At 43.8% G+C, this 23759-nt stretch overlaps 1 protein-coding gene across 1 annotated transcript in view; it reads left to right on the forward strand.

Annotated features, from left to right (window-relative positions):
• Positions 1–23759, forward strand: part of LOC128692795 (organic cation transporter protein) — a 305219-nt gene that overhangs the window by 39036 nt on the left and 242424 nt on the right. Inside the window, exon 3 of the mRNA XM_070090136.1 lies at positions 9985–10243. Within this exon, the coding sequence (XP_069946237.1) occupies positions 9985–10243 (259 nt within the window). The remainder of the gene's footprint in view (positions 1–9984; positions 10244–23759) is intronic.

The following is a 23759-nucleotide window of genomic DNA, read 5'->3' on the forward strand; positions in this document are numbered from 1 at the left end:
GATGGGTGGCTGTGGCGGTAAAGGAGACCAGCCCTTTGCATGTCCTGGGTTGGGAGGAGGAGGGTGGGAGGGTTGTCAGGGTGGGTGGGTTTTGTGGTGTCGGGAGGGTTTGTTTTGTGGGAGTGTACATGCCAGCGACCAGTAATGCTAGGGTGAAAGAAGACTTCATACAAGATGTCTTGATGTATCATTTGCGGGGTTTACCAGCTATTACAGTGCTTGGGGGTGATTGGAATTGTGGGATTAGGAATGGGGACGTGGTTCTGAGTGGGGCGGGTTGTGTTTTGGGTGTTCTGAGAGATGTTTTATGGGATGTTGGGGTTGTAGATGTGGTGGGGAGTAGGGGGTATGGAGTGGAGCACACTTTTGTTTGTAGGGGATATGAGGTGAGGTTAGATAGGATTTATGTCAGGCAGGGAATAGGTGTGGTGAGGATTAGGACTTATGATGTGGGTTTTTCTGATCACTGGGCAGTAATAGCTGATTTGTGGGTGGATGGTATAGTGCGTGTTTATGCGGGTTACTGGAAATTGAATGTGAGGCTACTAAGGGAGGAGGGTAAAGGTACAGGTTTTGCGGATTGGCGGATGTCCTCTTGGGAAAAGATACATATAAATAATCTGCTATGACATTCCTTAAAGCCCTTCCCACATTCCTTGGCACCCCATTTACATCCAACAATAAAGCCCGTAGGAATGACCACTTCCCCCCCCAAAAGTCTGATAACACCCCCCTATCCATAATCTCACCCCCTCCAAAGAGGGACAAAAAAATATGGCATGAAAAGCTGTTTTGACGTTCCAACAGTGCAAGCATGAGGCCTCTCTTACAAGACCCATTTTACACAGCTCTTCCTTAGAGGCCAAAATTCCCATAAGAAAACGATATACTAACTCCCTTACCCTCGCTGGTATCCTAAGCAAGCCAAACTCCCTCAAAATGGTCTGCCAGTCATACATTGGGTATACAGCGACCCCTTGTAAGACACCCTGAACCCCCACAGCACGCACCAACCTTTTACCTTTTTACATTTAATTTGGACACCTGTCCTACAGTCAATAAAAACCTCAACATGTCCTCACATTCCCTCAAATCCCTAACACACCACCATCTGCGTGCATCCTCCATCACCCTGCTCACCCTAACACCCCGGTCCCCCCCTGTCTGAATATACCTTTGTTTATTGCCATTACTCTAGGACCCAACGCCAACAGGCCGAGACCCCCTCGTCGCACATCCATCATAACCACTTCCTTACATAACTATGCCCTCCCAAACACCCACACATACCTTAAAACCCTCCTCTGGATTTCCACAATGTCTTGTACACTTAAAGGAAACACCTCTGCCACCTCCACACCTTACTGTAGACCAGCGAGTTAACCACCAATACTCTCTGTTGTAACGCTACATCCCTAGCTCTTAAGCCTCTAAGCCTACCCAAAACCCTGCCCGTAACTAATTCCAAATTCACTCTCCTGCATTCTTGCACCTTTGCTGTGTACCATACCCCACAAAACCTGATTCTGTCTACTACTGTCCATCCCAACCCCTCCCCCAAGCTCCCTCCAATCCAATTCCCCACCTCTAATAGTCTCGCTAATAGTCTCGACTTCATTAAATTGACTCTCATACCCGTAGCATCCCCAAAAAATCTGAATTACTCCACCAACCATCCATAGATCTTCCTCACCGATTACCAGTACAGTAGCATCATCCACATTCCCAACAATAACCCCCCTGAAACCCCCCATCATCCCTGTATATTCATCACCTCATCCACAAGCCCATGGAAAGGATTCTGCACACAGGCAAACAGCAACTGAGAGAGCGGATAACCCTGCTGCAAACCTCTCTCCATTAGTACCAGGTCCCCCAACCTCCCATTAACCTGTACCCTCACTACTGCTTCCTCATACAAGGTTTGCACCCGCCTCACCCCCCCAAAACCCAACTTCTCCAAACAAACTCCTAAGAAATCCCTGTTCACACAATCATATGCATTAGCCCAATCTAAACCGAGTATTTCCTCTCCGGAACAGCTCTCAATAAATTCCCTTATATGACTATGCCCATCCCTCATACTTCTTCCCAGGATACCATACTGTCCCCAATGTATCACTGATCCTAGAACCTTCCTCAATCTATTGCCCAGAATTTTAGCAAAAATTGGAACACATTAAGGATATCACTCTGCAATCGCTCAATACTTTCCCCTCCTTCTTCTTCGGCACTAACACAACGATCCCGGTTTTCTGTGACTTCCCCATCCTCCCACTGCTCAACATATAATTCAATACCCTCACTAAACCATGCCTAATACACCCCCAATAAGCTCTATAAAAATCGCTCGGTATCCCATCTATTCCCGGCATCTTACCCTGGCTCATCCCGTAAACCGCCTCCTCCACCTCCACCTCACTAATACTACCCTCCAACATTTCCTTTTCCTGCTGTCCTAATACAATATTACTCCCCATGTCCTAAAAAAAACTCCTCCCTGGCATCTCCCCCTCTCTTCCTACATTTCTCCCTAAACAAATAATCTGCATAAACACAGATGCTGTCTGTATTGGTAAGGTCTTGCCCTTTCACATAACCTCCCCCTCCCAAAACCGACCACTAGATGCGCTATGGTAGTCACCATCAGCCTTTCCTTAAATTTTCTCAGGATGTAACCTTATGGTCTGTCACCCTTTAATACCTCCTCCAACCCTGCCTAAACTCTGCATTAAACATTTCATTATGTATCTCCACAATCCGACTTAGACCATCCATATCCCCTCTCATACGTTCCCTCCCACCCCCCTGTAACAATCATTCAGTTGTCCCTCTAGGTAGGCCTGCAAACCATACTGTCACCGCGCCTGTTCCCTGCCACGTACCCTGAAAAACTCCGCAATCCCTATCTTAGCCCTCATCTCTCACCAGTCAAGCAAATCCATCTCCCCATCCCTAACATCCCAGAAAAGCTTCCACCAGTCCTTGAAGGATGAGCCTTCATCCCCCTCCTGCAGGAGCCTCACGTTCAATTTCCAATACCCAGCATACATGCGCACTATACCATCCACCCTTAGATTAGCTATCACCACCCTATGGTCCGAAAAACCCACATCGAAAGTCCTCACGCTGCATGACATAAATCCTATCTAACCTCGCCTCATAACCCCTGTGAACGAACGTGTGCTCTGCTCTGCACCCCTCTCCCCACCACATCTACAACTCCTATTTCCCTTTACACGTCCCTTAGAGCACCCAATACACATCCTGCCCCCCTTGGTGTCACATACCCATACCTAATCACACAATTCAAATCACCCCCAAGCACTGTTATGGAAGGTAAACCACGCAAATAATACGTCAAGACATCCCGGACAAAATCAACTTTCACCCTAACATTGTTGATTGCCGGCATGTAAACACCTATCAAACATACCTTCCCCACCCCCCAATACCCTTCCACCCTTACGACCCTCCCTCTCCCCCTCCTCCCAACCCATGATGTGCAATGGGCTGGTCTCCCTTACCGCCACTGCCACCCCTTCTTTCAATTGCAAAGCATTGCTGACAAACAGTTTATAACCCCACAAACACAATTCACACCCTAACTTATGGTTATGCTCCTGCAAAAAGCATACATCTACATCAAACCTTCTTAAAAACCATTCTAACCAAACCCTTTTGACCTCAGTTTTAAGACCATTTACATTTATTGTGACACACCTGAACTTTCCAGGAAAGGCGGCTTACCCCTATGCCGCTGTGGCTTACTGAATCCTCCTTTCATGTTACTCGTACCATCTTTATCATTCTCCCTAACCTGTCCACCAACCTTCCCCTTGCCCTCCCCCACCCGACTTCCCCAGTACACCCCCTCCCCTGCTTGCCTTCTCCACAACAGCTGCCCATGCCTTCTTCCCAGGCCTCTGCCCAGGTGTAAGAACCTTGTCCATTTCAGATGCTCCCACAGTTCGTTTGCATGAGCTACCACTCATACACATATCTACCTCATGCAAGTCTTCCTGATGAACCTCCACCACCACTTCCTTCTCCCTTCCATCTTTACACAAGTCCTCTACCTGTCCCTGCTGCCTATCCAGCTGCTGCACCGCATGTAACCTCCTGGCTCCGTCCCCACTGGCCTCCAGCACTTCCAAAAACCCCTGCAGCACTGCTTTCAACATCTCTTCCATGTCCACCATTCCCTCAGGCTTCAAGGAGCTCTCCCTCGTTACCTCCAGGAGGGTGACACACGTCCCCAACACCTCCTCCACTCTCTCCACTCCTCACTCCAGAGATCCATCCTCCATCCATCCGAAACACCCAACTCCACGTCCACATTCCACGGTTGCTGGTCTACCGTCGACGATGTCGCCATCCTAGGGGCTTGCCTTCAGGTACACTGCGCCGCCATATGCTCATAAGAGTCACATAATCGACACATTTTCCTCTGCCCTGCATAGTGTCCTATGCAGGGTCCTATAGCCTGTCAACATAACATACGATGGTATTGGCCTCTTCAATGACATCTTTAGGGTGTAGGATCCCTCGAGCAGCCCTGCATATGGGCCATCCCTCCACACCCCCATACTAGCCGAATGCACAGTTCCATAACTGCTGAAGGCATCCTGAGTTCCATACGGCATTGCCTCAAATAGTACATTCCATACCTTTACCCATGTGTAATACTTCGGGACGTCATGCAGACACACCTCCACTGTCGAATTCACACTCATCCGTCTTTCTTGAAATTCATCCACAATAAAGGTGTAAAAGCTGGCTCTTGCAAACTTCACAAAGACTCATATCATTCCATTAAGGACCACGCCATACAATTCATCGTTAGGTATCCTGTAGACGTCCCTGAAGATGCCTGGTAGCAGTACATTCATTGTCGCACTGCTTAATATCCCTCTGACCAACTCTATACAGACAGTGTTTACTCACCGGCTCATACAATCTGCCATCTTGGTGCTTAAGTGTAGCAGTCCACACCAGGTGGCGCACAGGGAGACCTCAAGTAGCGTCCTCTCTCCCCAGAAGTCGAGAGACGAATGGACATCTAGCATTGCATCAGAGGGCAATGGTGGTCAACTCGCCTGTCTATCAAGGTATGGGGGGTGGTGGAGGTGTTCCCCTTACGGGTACAGAACATTTTGGAAATCCAGCGGAGGGCGTTAAAGTTTGTGTGGGATTTTGGGAGGGTGTGGTTATGTAAGGAGGTAGTTATGATGGATGTTCAACGAGGGGGGTTTAGGTTTGTTGGCGTTGGGTATATTAGGGAAAGGGGTGTGTGGGGCATAAGAGAAGGAAGGGTTATGGAGAAGGCTCGTAGATGGTGGAGTGGCAAGGACTTGCGGGTCTGTGACGATATGTTGAGGGTTTTATTGACAGTGCAACAGGTGGCTAACCTAAAAGTAAAAAGGTTGGTGCAGGCTGTGGGAGGGCAGGGAGTCCTGCAAAGGAGCTGCCGTGTACCCAACGTATGATTGGCAGGTCATTTGGAGGGAATTTAGTAAGCTTAGAATACCAGCTAGAGTAAGGGAATTAGTGTATCATTTTATCATGGGGATTCTGGCCTCCAAGGAGGTGTTGAGACGCATGGGGGTTCCTGGACGAGGCATCTTGCCTGCATTGTGGTGATGTTGAAATGGCGTTTCATGCTGTATTTTTTTGTCCCTTCTTGGAGGGGGTGAGATTATGGATGAGGGGGGTTATCAGACTTTTGGGCGGTCATTTGTCGCTTTTAAGGGCTTTAGTGTTAGATGTACGTGGTGTGCCAAAGGTTGTGGGAAGGGCTATAATATATGCCATAGTAGACTATTTAGATATTTCTTGGGAGATGCGGGAGTTAAGGAGAGATTTGAGGGTAAAAGCGGGGGTCCCTGAGGGTGGGCAAAGAGTTTGTCTCCTTTTCAGGGTATGGAACGAGGTGGGGGAATTTTTCTGTCTACTAGTGTATTTGAGGTGTGTAAGATGTGGGTTTTTCCAGGTTTTGTCTGGTTTGTAAGGTTGTATTATGGGCATGGTTTGCCTTTGAGCAACACGAAGGATGCTTCTAAGAAATATATTGACAACAATCATGTTACAAAGAACGTTTTTTTTTCTTTTTTTTTTGAGGCACCCTGGTCGTTTAACCCTAATGGTTATGTTCCCTGTGTTCGGAATACCATTTATAACCAGAATAATAAGCCCTTGGGATCTCGGTTTTAAGAGCCTAGCTGTGTCAATATAGACTCAAGTCACCAGTTTCTGCGGTACATGTAGTTTTTGGGCTTAGCAGGATAAAGTGGCCCTTTTAATATATACTTGGTGTGTATTACGATGGTTTGATGCCATGTGCAGGGGGAAGGATTGCCAAGATGATAGGATCACTGCCTTCTATTATGTATTGGCCATTGATGTTTTATTTTAAAATTTACTTTGATGAGGTGTGTTCCTTTGTAACCCCATGTGTTAATATTAATTTTTTGTTGCATTGTATACATTGGACTTTGGGGACTTTTGTATTATGCACTTTCAATGAACTCCGTTCTTGGGGACCTAGGATAAACGGGGGGGGGAGGGTTAAGGGGTTTATATTTTTTTCTCGCATATTTCATGATTTCAGTGTGAAGGTACTGTATTAGATTTTGTTTGCCATGGCTGTGCAATGTTACCCTTCAGTTACATGTTTTAAGTTTATAGATGGAGGAGAGTGGTTATGTAGCACAAGAGAATTTGTTTTTTAAAATTAGGTGGGTTAAAGTTGGTTGTGTGTATACTCATTAACATCTGCTGGTTGTCAAGTGATGTAAGAATTTAATTGTATGTATAGGTCTAGTTTTTATTCCATGTTTTATTTGTTACGTATGTTGAAAACTTGACGTACCAGTAATGCACTGGAGATTTGGTTTTTACCGTTACAGGGTATTGTTCCGTTTTTTTATGTAAAATTATTAGGTTTTTTGTTTATATATATGTGGGATGTGTTAAATTATGAAAGGGTATCGGTCTCATACCCCTATGATGTGGAAGATATGTCTGTTATACATGTATAAATTTTTGTTATGAGAGCATGTATATTACCATTGTATGCTACATGTATGGAAATAAATGGTATACAATACTGACACAATGAAAATATAAGCACATATGCAGTATAATGTGATCCTTTATTGACAATGTTTCGCCCACACAGTGGGCTTTTTCAAGTCACAAACAGATCTACCTAGGTGGAAGGTACGCGAGTATTTATAGTCAGGTTCAGAATACTGGGTCAGGTGGAGAATGCTGCATCTGATGATCTACCGAGTGGGGTTATAGAGTCTAGAATCTTGGGTAGCTTGGAAGGGAGATTGGATAAGTTTGTGAGCAGACCTTCTGCAGTGTTCTTCCATTCCTATGTTCTTATGTGGGATAACGATGAAGAAGTTTCTTGGCAAGTGATTCAGCTATGTTATAGAAGCCATTGTGCTGGCTGAAATTGTCGGATATAGAGATAAGTGATGATTCCAGGATTCTTTGGTATTGAGTGTTGTCTTCTCTGGCGATAAGTCTTGAGTTTCTGTAGTTTATTAAATGGTTGTGTGCATTATGGTGTTGTACACAGGCATTTCTTGTATCGTCAGACCTGCTTGCGTATTGGTGTTTTGAAATACGTGTTTGGAGGTCTCTTGTTGTTTTGCCCACGTATAATTTGCTGCAGTCATTACAAGAGATTATGTATACCACTGCAGAGGATGGAAGCTTGTCCTGTCTATTACTGGTAATGTCCTTGATGGTCGTTGTTTTGGAGATAGATACTTGGAATGAAGTATTGGAAAAGATGTTGGAAACGTGTTTGGCAATGGGGTTGGTGGGGAGGACTATGTATCTCTTCTCGGCAGTGTCTTCTCTGGGTGTGTTGAAGATGTTTAATGCCCTTCGTCTGCAGTCTCTGATGAAGTGATGAGGATAGTGAAGTTTGGAAAATACGTGTTCAATTATAGTGCATTTTTCCTCAAGGAACTCATTGCTGCAGATTCTGAGTGCACGCAGGAAAAAGCCTATAATTACACCACGTTTAGTTTTGGTGTCATGGTGAGAGTAGAAGTGGAGAAGATCGTTTTGGTTGGTGGGTGTATATCTGTTTGTGACTTGAGAAAGCCCACTGTGTGAGCGAAACGTTGTCAATAAAGGATTACATTATACTGCATATGTGTTTATATTTTCATGCTACATGTATGTACCCTTCTGTTCTTTTAAATAAAATATATAAAAAATCTCCAAACTTAAATTTTATTTACTAGGTAAAGAATTCATCTTAGAAATGGATCATAAATCTTTGATATACCTAGAGACTTATAAGGGAACCAACAGTCGCCTCTTGAGGTGGACATTGGCTCTCCAAGCTTTCAAGTTTCATATAGTGTATATCAATAGTTCATCCAACTATTGACTGGTTAACTCGTGATGGTCAGTAGAATATTGGTAACTTAAAGTTTTTGTTTACAGTAACTTTTTCCTTATATTCTTTGACTATAAGTCTTGGTAATGGGTAGTGCGAGGGAAAAGTTCATTAGGTAGGAGTGGAAGAATGAATTAATGGTGGTGGCAGTTTTGTTGGTGTTGAGCAGTCTGTTCGTTCAGTTAGGGTGGGTGCATAGTTCGCGCTACCCCCCCCCCCCCTTCTTTTGCACCAGGTGGGAGGTGACGAGTGTGTCTCCAACCTGTGGTCAGTCACTTAACTTGCTGCTCTCATCAAATTTGTATTTGTTCCACTCCTGTTTAAATTATTATACATTTTGGATTAAGTTGGTTTCAATAAGAGCTTCAGACTCTAATTTATTCCTGCCTTGATTGTACCTACGTAGTGTAATGTAATCTTTTAATCCTCACCATTTCTTTTAAAGGCTGTACGCCTATCCTGTGAGTGATTTCTAGACTGGTGAGTAGCTTTGTGTTTTCTTTCTTTTAGCCTTCACTATCGACTCGGGTCATTCGACAATGGCGAGATATAGAAGGGCAGCCTAGATCTTTACAAGATCAGAGACGCCACTCTGACATCTCTACCTACACTGGTTTCCCTTCCACACGTAGCCGACCACCCAGTCAGCTACACACCATTCAAGCAGATTTCTCTCAGTTATAACTCTGGATCTGTACTAGCGACTCGTCTGCTTCACAAGTGTTGTTTTGGTCAGAGGATCACAGTCAACCTCTGTTCTTCAGAATCTCTAATCGTACTGGAGACACAGTCTTCTGTTTCAACAGTCGCGTCAATCTGTGACCCCGGCCCCCCATCATCAACAACAGCTCGGCGTTCCAAACCAGGATTCAGAGCTACGTGCCAAGAACGTCGGCACGGCACTGTTCTCCACTACGTCATTGTGTACACATTAGCTTAAGAACAATAATAACACATGCATCTTAATTCACTACAAGTACATGTACAAGGTAAACAGTCCTAGCTGACATCAATGACATATTACTATATAGAAGCCGCTTGTTATGCTGAGCATTTCGGGCATATTAGGTCAGTTTTGTCCCAGGATGCGACCCACGCTAGTCGACTAACACCCAAGTGCCTATTTTAAAATGATGGGTAAACAGGGACAGAGACAGTAGCTGTCTTATGGAAACACGTCCCTAATGTTTTTCAGCCATACTGAAGGAGATTCGAACCCCGGACCTCAGTGTGTGAGCTGAGTGCGCTCGCAATCGAGCTTTGAATCACTAGTTATTCATGTATTTCATTTTTCATTTACATTTACGTTTTTTATATTCTTTTACTTACTGGTAAAATTGTTTATCTAATAATGTTAATATTGATTTTTCAATCTTTTTATTTCCATGAGGAGGAGACAGCCTTATCAAATACTTTTTGAGGGACTGATAGGGCTGGGTGAACCTTCACAGTGTTGGTATCATAATTTTACAACGGTAGCTAGAATTTTCTTTTATTCTAGGACTAACCTTATTAATTGTTTAGAATTAATGCTTTGATGTTTATTATTTCCACAGTTTGACTTAACATGTGGAAAAGCTTGGCTTCGTCCTCTTGCTGGTTCAATATACATGACTGGAATGTTAGTGGGAGCCATTGTTATTGGTGATTTAGCTGATCGCTTCGGAAGAAAAAAGGGAATCTTGATGTCAGCACTTATACAGGCTGTTGGTGGAGTTATAAGCGCATTGTCCCCTGATTACTACATCTTCCTGTTGATGAAGTTCTTTATCGGTGCTGGAAGCAGTGGCCTCATTCTGGTCATATATGTCTTGGGTAAGTATATATTGTATTTTACTGGCAAACAAATAACAGAAAGGAATGGGGCTTGAATCCATGGGAAGTGAGTGCTTAAACTCGTGCTCTGGCCTCTGATTTTTAGGACTCACTTGCAACAGATTCAAGCCAATTCTGTGGTTTTTAACTTAAATTTTCAATATTTGTGAACTGCATAATCTTATTACAGTATTACTTGCTTTGATAATTAAACGAAAGTAAGTTCATTATTCACAGGTCCGCATACAGAAAGTCATATTGTATTAGATTTTAATGAGTATTTATTGTCTATGGTTTTAGCCATTTCCCACTAACAGAACAGTTATGCAAAGCAATTTTGTTTTATTGAGTAGTAGCAAACAAACTTGAGTCTCACTTTGTGATCTCTGTTAAAGGATGGCTTCCACTCCCTGTTCACTAACGTCGATGTGTGTGATAAGTAGTAAATTCAACAGTGGGCCAACAAAAATTTTCGCTTTTATAAATGCATTATCACATCACTTCATCTACTGGAAAAGAATTCTAAAGCTTGATAGCCTGGTCAATGAAGCTGAAACATGGAAAAAGACAGAACAGAACCTACAGTAATAACCAGCCATACTCAGGAACCAAAACATCATTCAAAGATAATGGCTGCTGCTTTGGCCTCAGTAAGTACCGCCTTGCCCTGACCCAATACAAATTCTGTCTGAACTCACATATTGCAAAGTTCACTGAAAATGTGGTAGCTAACTAAATAAAATAATTGTAATCTACACACATACTCCTTCCAGCTATCACTGTGGGCAACAATATCATTCAGGAATGATTCAACACCATCCATGTCACATACAACTCAATGCATAATGTGTTGAAAGATATTTGGCACATCGTGTTTTCCAAAATACAAAATATTGTATATATAAAAACCATCCTGAATAACGAATGCTGAGATCGACTTAGCATGAGTTGTCAGAGGCGCCTGGTAAGGGCTACGATCAGTCCATTAAATGTACTGTACCATGTCATTAATTTCATTAATACTGGGAAGAGGATACCCTACAAGCAGCTGGGTATCCTCTGACAGTCTGTGCACATATTATAAGTGCCATCATCCACTTGGAGGATGTTGTGAGGGGTCAATGCCCCCACAAAATTTAATGCAATCCCCTGTTCTGAAGATTAAAAAAAATCTACCTGAATTTAAATTTGAAATAAGACTAAAATTAGTGAAATCTGATACGTGCTTAAGTATAAATTAAGTTTTGAAGTTGACATCAGTGACTGTCATATGGCAAAACGCACTCTTGCCATGTTTGTTACGCAGAAATGTAGGATACCTGGGGGCTAGTGCCTTGTCTAAGGGCAAAGGTAAAAGTTACACACATCTCAAGCACAAACAGGCCACCCAGGGCTATCCTAGTCAAAACAGAAAGCGCTAAACCAGTATGTGTTACTTCAATGGGTTGGTTAACAGAGGGTTAGGCAAAAATCCCAGTTAGGAAAATATATCTATTTATTCAACATAACACTATATACACACTCTAGAAACACCTTAATCCTAAACGCCCAGATGAGGGTACACAAGAAACAGCTGGCTGGAGGTCCAGCCACCATAACCATTAGGCCTAGTCAGCGCCAGGCCGTCACTACTCCACTACAAACCCCATTTCTTATTTCCTCACTCCTCCCACAGCATCCTGACCATGTCAGAGCCTGGGTGAACATACAGGTAAGCCATAGAAGAGCCTATGGCTTGGGTTAGCTAAACGAAAGGAGTACACAACTACAAACTTAGCTTAAATACACAGGATCTCCGACGCCAGCCTCCACACCATGCTGACTCCACATGACTGCTTACCCCGCGTACCCAAACACCCTTGGAAAATAAATCCCTAGCAGGATTTCTTTATAATTACAGTTAGAGTACTTTACATTGCTCTCAAATGCACATTATGAATTATAAAATTATTCTCTACAATTATAACATTCATACTATTATGGCACACTTCTCCACTATATGTACATTACGATGTCATGCAGAACCCTGCATAATACCCCCACCCCCAGACCATAGGTCTCACTCTGCTAGCCGGGTCCCTATGGACACCGCTAGACAAAAGGAAAAAGAAAGAAAATAAACCACCCACATTAAGGTCTGAGGCAATGGGCAAAATGAATGATAACTGGGGAATGACCACCATACATTCACAGTCTTTTGGTACTACAAATATCCAATATTAACAAACTGAGGTACTAGATTGCAGACTTGTGAAACTCGCCAAACATAAAAGTGATCAAGTTCTATGTCAAACGAGCCCACAGTCACACTCTTAGACAACTGTGTTAGGAAAACGCACCATCACAACACAGCGCTGGCCAGGCACTGGCGTTGATGCATTTTACCTAAATTACATCAAGCAAACTTATAAACGAGCAAGTTAACTTTGTACAAAAGTGCCCCTGAGGAATGTCATTTTATGAAGTAACACCAAAGTTCAGTATGTTGCAAGGCAGACCAAACTGTATGTGCCACCAAAAAAAAACTTTTAAACAGTAAGTACATTTTCCAGGAGTTCAAAGAAAAGGAAAACAGATTTTACATGTTAAATTCTACTTACAAAGCAACATCACATTATCACTCCCATCTCACAGCAATTTTTAGTAAACAAAACTGGTTCCCCATGACTCACCTCTGCGAGAATCAGGAGAGCACAGGAGAGGGAAAAATATCAGGCCCCAAAAACAGCAGGTGAATAGTCACATAAGGGGTTGGTGGGACTGTGGCCGTAAAACTCTGGAGTCATCATTGAAGACCCTCAAAAGGTGGACTTCCCAGGCCAACACCTACATGTCATTCCAAGGACCCTGGGGTCACCCCAGCGGTGATCCAAAAAGAAGAAAAAAAAATTTAAAGGTCCTGGAGAACCAAAACACCTTGGATCAAGAGTCATGACCCAAACAGTGGGGGGCATCACCGCCAGCCCCACATTCACTAAAACATTAGGTCCAACAGTCCCTATACCAACGTAAAATGGAGGCGAGGCATCCCAGCCAACATCTAAAAAACGTACCATACCTTACCTAGGCATGGCACTTGATGTGACTACCCCCAAAACACACACAAAACACAGGGAATCTTGATACCTCCAGCTCCAGCTCAACCTGCCCTTCTCCCTTGGGTGGTCCAGGGTTCCATCTACTCGTCTACCGCAAATCACTGCAAAATAAGAATTGATAAGTGATCTATACACTACATCGTGCACTTTAAACACGAGACAAGGCACCAGCAACCACATTCTCCGCTCCCTTCACATAATGAATCACAAGATTAAGAGGTTGGAGAAACAAGGCCCACCTCGTAAGTCTCTGATTGTGGTTCCTCATTAAGTGAAGGAAATGTAAAGGATTATGGTCACTATACACAGTTATAGGGTGAACTGATGATGATATGTACACCTCAAAATGTTGCACTGCCAACACTAATGCAAGAGCCTCCTTTTCTATGGTGGCATATGGTGTTTCTTCAGTTTTGCTGAAAAGTAGCTGACTGGCAATAATTGTCCCGCTACTTCTTGCAGCAACACAGCCCCAACACCAGTATCAGTGGCATCTACTTGTAGAGAAAATGACAATGTGAAATTAGGACTAGCCAGCACAGGAGCACTTGTAAGTAAAGCTTTTACATGTTCAAATGCCCTCTGACACTTCATATCCCACACAAATGTACGCTTGGGGCTAGTCAGGTCAGTGAGTGGAGAGATCACCTTTGACAAATTTGGACAGAACTTTCTATAAAATGTTACCATACCCACAAAACGCATAACCTCCTTCCGGGTCTTTGGTACAGGATAATTGTCTATAGCCTCCACCTTTGCATTCACTGGGGCCACCTTCCCCTGGCCAATAACATGTCCTAGAAAAGTTACCTGGGCTTGCCCGAAAACACTCTTTGCCAAATTAACTGTGAGCTGAGCACCAGCGAGCCTAGAGAAAAGCTCTCAAAGCTGCCTCACATGCTCTGTCCAACAGTCGCTAAAAATTACCAGGTCATCAATATAACACCTCACGCCCTTTAGGCCACGTATAACTTCCTGCATTCTGCGTTGAAAACAGGAGGGTGCATTACGAAGCCAAAAGGGGAGAACTTTGTACTTAGAAAGCCCATCTGGCATTACAAAAGCAGAGATGTCACCGGCATGTGAGGTTAAAGGTATCTGGTAATAACCCTTTAACAGGTCTAACTTACTTACATATTTAGCTCCCCCCACTGCATCAATGACATCATCCATTCTGGGAAGAGGAAAACAATCGGCCTTAGTTATTAAATTAACCTTACGGTAGTCAGTGCACATCCTCATGGTGCCACCTGGTTTGGGAACCATCAGACAGGGTTATGTCTACTCACTCTCGCTCGGTATTATTAAATCAATGTCAAGTAGAAATTTCACCTCCTTCTCCATACTTTTTCTCTTTTGTGGGTTCATTCTGTAAGGGACCTGCCGAATTGGTTCAGCTTTCCTTACATCTATATCATGGGGCTTTAGCTTGCTTACACGAGGGATATCCCCAAACAAATCCTCAAAATTCCAGAGAAGCTGAACTATCTCAGCAACCCTTTCCTTTCATACATTGTAAAGGATCTTTTAACAATACCCTGTTACTAAGGTGTACATCTGTGGCCCCCTGCGCATCAGTGACCGCCCCTGGGTCACCTACTATATTTACACATGCAACACCTCTTTGGTGGTACCTTTTCAGCCTGTTTATATGTACCACCCATTCAGACTTCCGTCGCCCAGGTGTGTGAATTCTGTAATTTTGATCTGTGACCTTTTCCACTACCTTGTACGGCCCACTGAACTTTGCTTTTAAGGCATTACTAGGCACCGGCTCCAATGCTAGTACCTCCTCTCCCACTTCAAAGGTACGAAGCACGGCCTTGTGGTCAAATTGTTTCTTCATCTTGGTTTGGCTGATGTGCAGGTTCTCAGCCGCCAGACGCTTCATGTGAGCCAAACGGTCTCTGAAAGCAAGAAAATCCTCCGAGGGGGCAGCCTCACAATCCTCACCAAGCCAGTAATCCTTCAAAATCGTCAGTGGTCCCCGTACTTGGTGACCATAGATCAGTTCGAAGGTACTATAGCGTAATGAGTCCTGAGTGCTGTCCCACACAGCAAATAAAAGGAGGGGGATATCCTCATCCCAGTCCTTCTGGTACTGGGCACAATAAACCCGCAGCATAGTTTTGAGAGACTGGTGAAACTGCTCCACAACCCCTTGACTCTCTGGGTGATAGGCGGTGGAGGTCGTCATTTTAATGTTAAACTCCCCCAAAACCATGCGAAAATGTTTAGATATAAAATTTGACCCCTGATCTGTTTGAATTTCCTTAGGGATCCCAACCTGCGTAAAAAATTTCACCAATGCTCTCAAGACCACGCGTGTTGTAATTTTACGTAGTGGAATGGCCTCCGGAAACCTGGTAGAGGAACAAATAATAGTAAGTAAGTACTGGTTTCCCATCTTGGTCCTGGGTAGTGGCCCCACACAATCCACCACTAGCCTGCTAAAAGGTTCTCCGGCTATTGTAATAGGGTTAAGAGGGGCAGGTTTAATTCCATGATTAGGTTTTCCTACCCTTTGGCAAACTGGGCATGATTCTACATACCTACCCACTGATTCCCATACCTGGGGCCAGTAAAAATGTTTAGAAATCTTGCCCATAGTCTTTTTAACACCTAAATGTCCTCCCATGGGAACATCGTGGGCCAAACACAAAACCTGATACCTAAATGGTTCTGGTATCACCACTTGGTAGAGTGCCTGCCTTGCTCCATCATTAGATGTTGCATCCGATAGGGTCTTTCGCATCAAAATACCATCTGCAAAAAAGAAACATTTAGTTAGTTGAGAGGCCTCTTCCTCAGTAACAGCAGATGACCGAATAGCTTTTAGGGTGTCGTCACACCCCTGGGCCTCGATCAGCTGCTCTCGAGTAGGAGTTGCCTCCCCCTATACCAGCTCCAAGACCCCCACTCAAACAGGGTCCTGCCTGGGATGGTTCATCACAACCCCGAACCAACTGCAGGCTAGGCTAGAGGAATAGATTTCCCAAACCCAAATCATCCCCAGGATCTAAAGAGTCACAGAGAGAGACTGCCCTCTTATCTTTGGACATTTTCCTGGTTACTGCACACACCGGAAATAACTCGGGCAAGGTAGCCCTAGCTTTTTCCTCCCAACTCTGTGAGGCTGGGTCCCTCCAAACCAGAGGTTCCTCACTTTCAAGACAACCCATGACATTATTGCCTAAGAGTAAGTCAACACCTGCACAAGGTATATCCTCTGTGATACCTACAGCTAAGTAACCACACTGGTATGAAGACTCCACCCATAATCTGTGCACTGGAGTCTTGACAGTGAATCCGGTAATTCCTTTGAGCAGAACGTCTAACTCAGTGTATGTGTCATCCGACACTGGCAGGATGCCCTTACGAAGCAAGATGTACGTGCTACCAGTGTCCCTCAAAGACATAACACCTGTTACCCTACCTTCATTTTGGTGTAAGGCCACGGTGGACTTGCTTGTAAGACCTTCATCCGATGGTCCAAAACTGCTGAGTTACCTGATATACCCGGAGGTGGTGCTTCAATATTAGCTACCGTATGGGTACCTGGTGTATCTACCTGAGAAACTCCATCAAGAGCCTGATCTCTACGCACCTTCTTGCAATACGGCTGCAGATGGCCCTGTTTATGACAATAAGTACAGTAATAGGGTTTAAAGGCCCCCTGCCTATTTGACCTAGGTTGGATCCCTTGATCTTGGGGAACTGGACTCTTTTTACCTACCCCCGGTAGTCCTGGACCTGTGACAAATGACTTAAAACCTTCTCGGGTAGGTACTGGAAAATTAGGCTTATTAAAACTCTGGTGATTATTAGGCTGATAAATGGGTGGCTTAAACTTCTGAAATTTCTTATTCCTATTGGTGGGTGGAGAAAACTCACCATTATTAGTATGTGGGGTGTGGTAATTACTACCAAATTTTTGGTTAGCTAAAAATCTGTCACCCAGCTCTAAAGCATTATTAAAATCATTAAGATCCTTCTCCTCAAGATATGCATTAAGGTCAGGAGGAACATTTCTCAAAAGATCCTCTAACAAAATTAAGGTAATTACACCTTCATAATTGCCTACCACCCCCTTTGAGCGACACCACCTATTTAAAAGTGACATCTTCTCCTTATCATATTCCACCAAAGACTGCCCTGACTGAAACTTTAGTCCTCTAAACTTTTGCTGGTACCTTTCCGGCAACATTTGATAAGCCAGTAAAGCTACCTTTTCAGCTTATGATAATCAGAAAAGGCCGATCCTTCTAAAGAACTAATGGCCTGTAACCCTTTACCAACTAATTGGGTTATTGCTAATGTTGCCCATTCCTTTTCCGGTCAAATTTGGGATTTGGCCGTACTTTCAAATAACAGAAAAAACTGGTCTGGATCTTTCTCTAGGAATTTGGGCACAAATTTTATGGCTTTATCCAAATGAAAAACATCTACCCTCTTGTCTGTGGCTGGGTGAGAAGGAAGTTGATTCTCTTTATCTCTTTCTTGAGCCCTAAGCTCCTCTAAGGCTCTGTTCTTGGATCTTTGTACGTTCAATCCTTAACCATTCCTTTTCTTCCGCAACTAGGGCTAATTTCATTCGTAAAATTTCTACTTCCTTATCCAGGTCCCTAACATGGGAATTTGATTCAATGTCACCTTCCAAATACATGTCATCCCCAGAATTTTCACTAGTGTCAGACATTTTGGGAAACAATAGCACCAAATCTTGCTATTAGCCACAGAACTTACTGATATAAAATAATAAAGCACACAGCAAAGCACATATACTGAAGTAGTATATTCACAAGGAGTTGTCATGTGATTCCCTCAAATTAAACAGGATTGCACACAAAAAGAAAACTCTGGCAGAAAAAATGGAGCTACTGCACCTGCAAAGGTAAATTATTCCCAGAAATTTAGGTGAACAAAACCCCCTAAAAATCAGCAAGATTGTACCTGCAAGGGTAAATTATACACAAACTATCAGGTATTAATAACACCCCAAAAATCAACAATATGGCACAGAAAGGTAAATTATTCACAGAGTATTAGTTAAAAATAACACCCTAAAAACCAGTAATATTGCACACAAAGGTAAATTATTCACAGGGTATTAATCAATAATAACACCCTAAAAACCAGCAATATTGCAAACAAAGGTAAATTATTATTTTAGTGTGAGTGTTATAGTGAATGCTTCCTCTGACCAACCCAGTAAAGAATGGTTATTGATTTTCCAGGTTGCAAACTTGAATTACCACTTAAAATTTGATAATTCTCCCATATACAGTCCCCCATGTTATGCAGAAATGTGGGATACCTGGGGGATAGTGCCTTGTCTAAGGGCAAAGGTAAAAGTTACACACATCTCAAGCATAAACAGGCCACCCAGGGCTATCCCAGTCAAAACAGAAAGCGCTAAACCAGTATGTGTTACTTAATCCTAAATGCCCAAATGAGGGTACACAAAAATCAGCTGGCTGGAGGTCCAGCCACCATAACCACTAGGCCTAGTCAGCGCCAGGCCATCACTACTCCACTACAAACCCCATTTCTTATTTCCTCACTCCTCCCACAGCATCCTGACCATGTCAGAGCCTGGGTGAACATACAGGTAAGCCATAGAAGAGCCTATGGCTTGGGTTAGCTAAACAAAAGGAGTACACAACTACAAACTTAGCTTAAATACACAGGATCTCCGACACCAGCCTCCACACCATGCTGACTCCACGTGACTGCCCCCAGCCACGCTTACCCCGCGTACCCAAACAGTCCCTAGCAGGATTTCTTTATAATTACAGTTAGAGTACTTTACAGTGCCCTCAAATGCACATTATGAATTATAAAATTATTCTCTACAATTAAAACATTCATACTATTATGGCACACTTCTCCACTATATGTACATTACGATGTCATGCAGAACCCTGCATAACAATGTTAAACTTCTTAATATTTTTTTTTTATGGATCATGTTTCTTACATGTATATCTTTATTAAATATCATACTTCACTTGTGTTTATTGTTCAGCAGCTCTAAACTAAATGTTAAGTTTTTTTCACTATGATATTAGGAAAGCTGGAACTTGTGGAGCTCTCTGAACCAAGGATCAATGGAAAGTGATTTTACACAGGTTTTTACATATTTTCGATATCTCGGTGATTTCTGTGGTCTTTTCATCATAGATATATTTCTTTATACCAGTGGCCTGAATTTTTTTTTATATTTTATTTAAAATACAATACATAGCTTAACATAAAACCCCTTAAACAAGGGTTGATATACATTTAATATAAATACATTATGAATCACAATCCCTCAGGACGTACAATAACAAAATAACAAACACAATATTAACAGACACAAAGAGGTTACACAAATACACTAGAAAATATCTCTTATGACAGAACATAACATTAAGAAAGATGGGTAATCTTAATCCTATTTACACAAGAACAACAACAAGGACATAACATGTAGGTGACCCCTGTAACAGGTTCAGTAATATAATTAAAGCCATAATCCCTTCAGGTATACACTATTTACATAATATTACTGTGACACATTGTCAACGCACAATACAACAAGAATATTACGATAAATATATCGGTTACTCACAACCTGCACAAATAATCAATAAAAGAAAGGACCTACATCACAAACTCATGATAAAACAAAGCACATACTCTTACTCAACTGACCCCCCAGTACATAAGTTCCCTACAGTCACACATACTCGCCTTACCATAAGTCTTACGAGTCAGCCACAAAACTAGAAAAGCCATAAGTATTCCTCACTCATCTACAGGCTATTCACATTATATAATATAGCAATAAAATGCTCGGTACAAACACATAAAACCCCGTTTGCCAGGGCAAAGCCTAAAGGTAAATCAAGTATTTCAACAAAGAAAGAAGGCAGTAGACTCTGACATAAGACAGCTATAACACATTACATAACTGCACCACCACATCCTCTCACACAATCACATTCACCACAACCACACATTACACTGATACACACAGCAACACAGCCCTTGTGCATACCCAACCCCGGAGACGAGCCTGTTCCATCCCCTGAACTTCAACCCCCCCCCCTTTCACAACGCTAATAATGCTCTCACACTCATACTACGATACCCTGCTGAAAAAGCCTGGTCCCAGCGACTTCCGTATATTTCCCGATTACAACACAACGTTCTATAAATGGTCGCTGCCAACACCCTTTTGCGCACCTCCTAATCCCCATTCCCTCTCATCGCCCAGGATACAAAAACAAAATCCGTAATTATATACGTAATTGCACGTTGAACAGGCGCCTCTATGCCTCCCATGTCCAAACTTAATGCCCTCAATACTGATATCCCGCCCCCTCCCACTGTCCTCAAAACCTTACCCATCCATTACCTGATACTCCCTAAATTATAACTAAAATGCACTACATGAAACGCCGTCTCCTCATCCCCGCACACCCGACACGCGCCCTCAACCATCAACCTTCTTTCCTTAAGTGCAGCACCCGACGGCAGTATACCATGGAGAAAACGGAAAAATACCTCTCGCACATTTGGTCACACGCGCATCAACCGTAACCTCTCCCATATATCCTCCCATGCATACATAGGGTAGATACTCTCAGCCTTTGCGACTACCTTCACCCTTAGAGCACGCTCTAAAACACCCACCCTAACTTTATTAGGGTCCCAGACATGCAGCAACGCCGCAACACGTCTTCACACACCCTAATCTCCGACCCTCCCCACCACATTTGCACCTCTTCATGTAAGTCCTTCATGCCCCTCCCCGCTTGTCCCCGCACACGGCGTAACCCCCACTTTAAATAAATACACTTGACTCTTAACCATAAATCAATCAACCCCAGTCCTCCTCTGTTGACCGGTAGAGTAACCACACTCCTACTCAACCATTCACACCCAGAACCCCAAAGAAAATGGAAAACCCTCCTTAACAGCCTCGTAACATCCGGACCTGCTAATGGATATACTGCTGCCATGTGCCAGACTTTACTGTATAACAACACATTCAAAACAATCGCACGCTGATGTACTGTCAAATGAGTTGGTCTCAACCCATCCAAGCACCCCACCACTCGATCCACAACAAGTCTAGAATTAACCATCCTCGCTTCTCTCGCACTACCCATATACACTATCCCACACACTTTTATCCTGTCCACCATATTCCAATGTACATTCCATCCCCAACTCTCTCTTCCCACCCAATCTCCTAAGACCAGTAATTTTGATTTTTCCACATTAACTCTTAAACCGGTAACCCCCGCAAAATTATCAATAACATCTCCTACCACACGTAAACTCCTCAGCGTTTGCACGAGTATTGTCGTGTCATCCACGTACCCTATTATTCCCTGCTCTCCACTTCCTACTCCCCAATCCACCTCCATACATGCTACCACCGCTCCATAGAAAGGGTCTGTTAAACAAGCAAACAACAATTGAGACAGGGGACAACCCTGCCTAATACCCCGACCCATGGATACCCACTCCCCCAACTTCCCATTTACCTGTACACACACTCCCACATCTTTATACAATGTCTCTGCCCAACGCACCACCTCCTCCCCAAAACCCTGCCTCCTTAATATGTACCACAACACCTCACGTTCTACACTATCATACGCCGCATGACAATCTAACGCTAAGACACCCCCCCCCCTGCTCCCCTCCCGACCCTTCCACAAAATTCTTTATAATACTATGCCCGTCATACATCGTCCTCCCAGACACACCATATTGTCCTCTCGCAACCACTCTATCCACCACACACTTCAGTCTATTTCCTAAAATTTTTGCAAAAATCTTATAATCAGCACACAGCAATGATATTATCCTAAAGTCCCTCTCCGTGTCTTGTCGCTCACCTTTTGGCACTAAAACCAAAACCGCAGTTCCTTGCAACCTGCCCATCCTCCCCTCCCTTTTCATCGTATTCATTAGTTCTACTAAGAAGGACTTCAACACACTCCAATGGCTCACATAAAACTCGCAGGGCAAGCCATCCAAACCTGGTACCTTACCTCGTGCCATCCCTTCTAAAGCCCTCTACACCTCCCCCTCTTCAATATCTCCCCCAACGCCATGTGATCACTGCCACTTAGCACACAAGATACATTCTTCCCCAATCCCCCGAAAGCCCTCACATCCACCTCTGCACTCAGTAAATTTCTTCCAAACCACCTATCCATGTAATCACTCATCGCCTCCATTGTTCTTAACTCCTGTCCCGCCCTATATCCAATTAAGTCCTCATGTACCACCAGCCTATCAATTTCCATAGCCATACGGCGCTGCCTCTGTCCCCATAACACACAGGCCGATGGGCGATCACCCCACACCGCCTCTTCAAATATCCCCTGCACTCTCACCGCATCAAATCTGTCATTCTGCAAATCTCGAATCCTCTCTTTTAACAACTTGATTTCCTCCATGGGATACTGCCCTGCCTGCATGCCCCTCTCATAACAACCTTGCAACCTACCCTCGAAATACTGCTGCAACCCGTACGTCATCCAACCCTGGTACTTTCCCCATCACTCATAAAACCACTGGATCCTCTCCTTAGCTACCCCATCCCACCACCCCAGCAAGTCACTCACATCCCTACCCTCTCCCCACAAATTCTCCCACATTGTCCTAAAATCTAACCCTGCCTCCTCCACCCCAAGAAGTCTCACATTTAACTTCCAATACCCTGGATACCTCTTAGGCAAGCTGGCTCAAGTCAAGTCCGTATAAACAGCTCTATGATCCTTGTATACAGCATCTACCATACGCACGCACATCACCCGCACACTTCTCGTCACATATAACCTATCTATCCTGGCCGCGTATCCCTGTCTATGAAACGTATGCTCAACCATCAGGTTCCCACCTCCAATAACATCCCTTAACTCCACGCCCAGCAAAAGATCCCTTAGGCTAACCAAAAAACACCCTGCCCCCCGTGGCTCCACATCCTTTCTATGTACTACACAATTCCAATCACCGCCTACGATTGTTACCGAGGGAAGAGATCTCATATAATAAGTCAAAACATCATGCACAAACTCATTCTTCACCCATACATCACACTCCGCTGGCGCATACAAACAAACCACTGCCCGTCGCTCACCCCTCCACCATCCATCTACTCGGAGTACCCTACCCTCCTCCCCTCCCTCACATCTAATTACAACAAACGGGCTCGTCTTCCGAATCAGGATCCCAACCCCACCCTTCAAACGTTCCGAATATGCCACAAACACACGATATCCAGCCACATTCAAATCCCGACCAACCTTAAAATTATGCTCCTGCACAAACACAGTATCTATGGCATAACACCTCAAAAACCCCTGGAGCCACAAACGCTTCACATTCGCACACATCCCATTTACGTT

Source organism: Cherax quadricarinatus, chromosome 30 (genome assembly GCF_038502225.1).
Source record: "Cherax quadricarinatus isolate ZL_2023a chromosome 30, ASM3850222v1, whole genome shotgun sequence".
Classification (NCBI taxonomy): Eukaryota; Metazoa; Arthropoda; class Malacostraca; order Decapoda; family Parastacidae; genus Cherax; species Cherax quadricarinatus.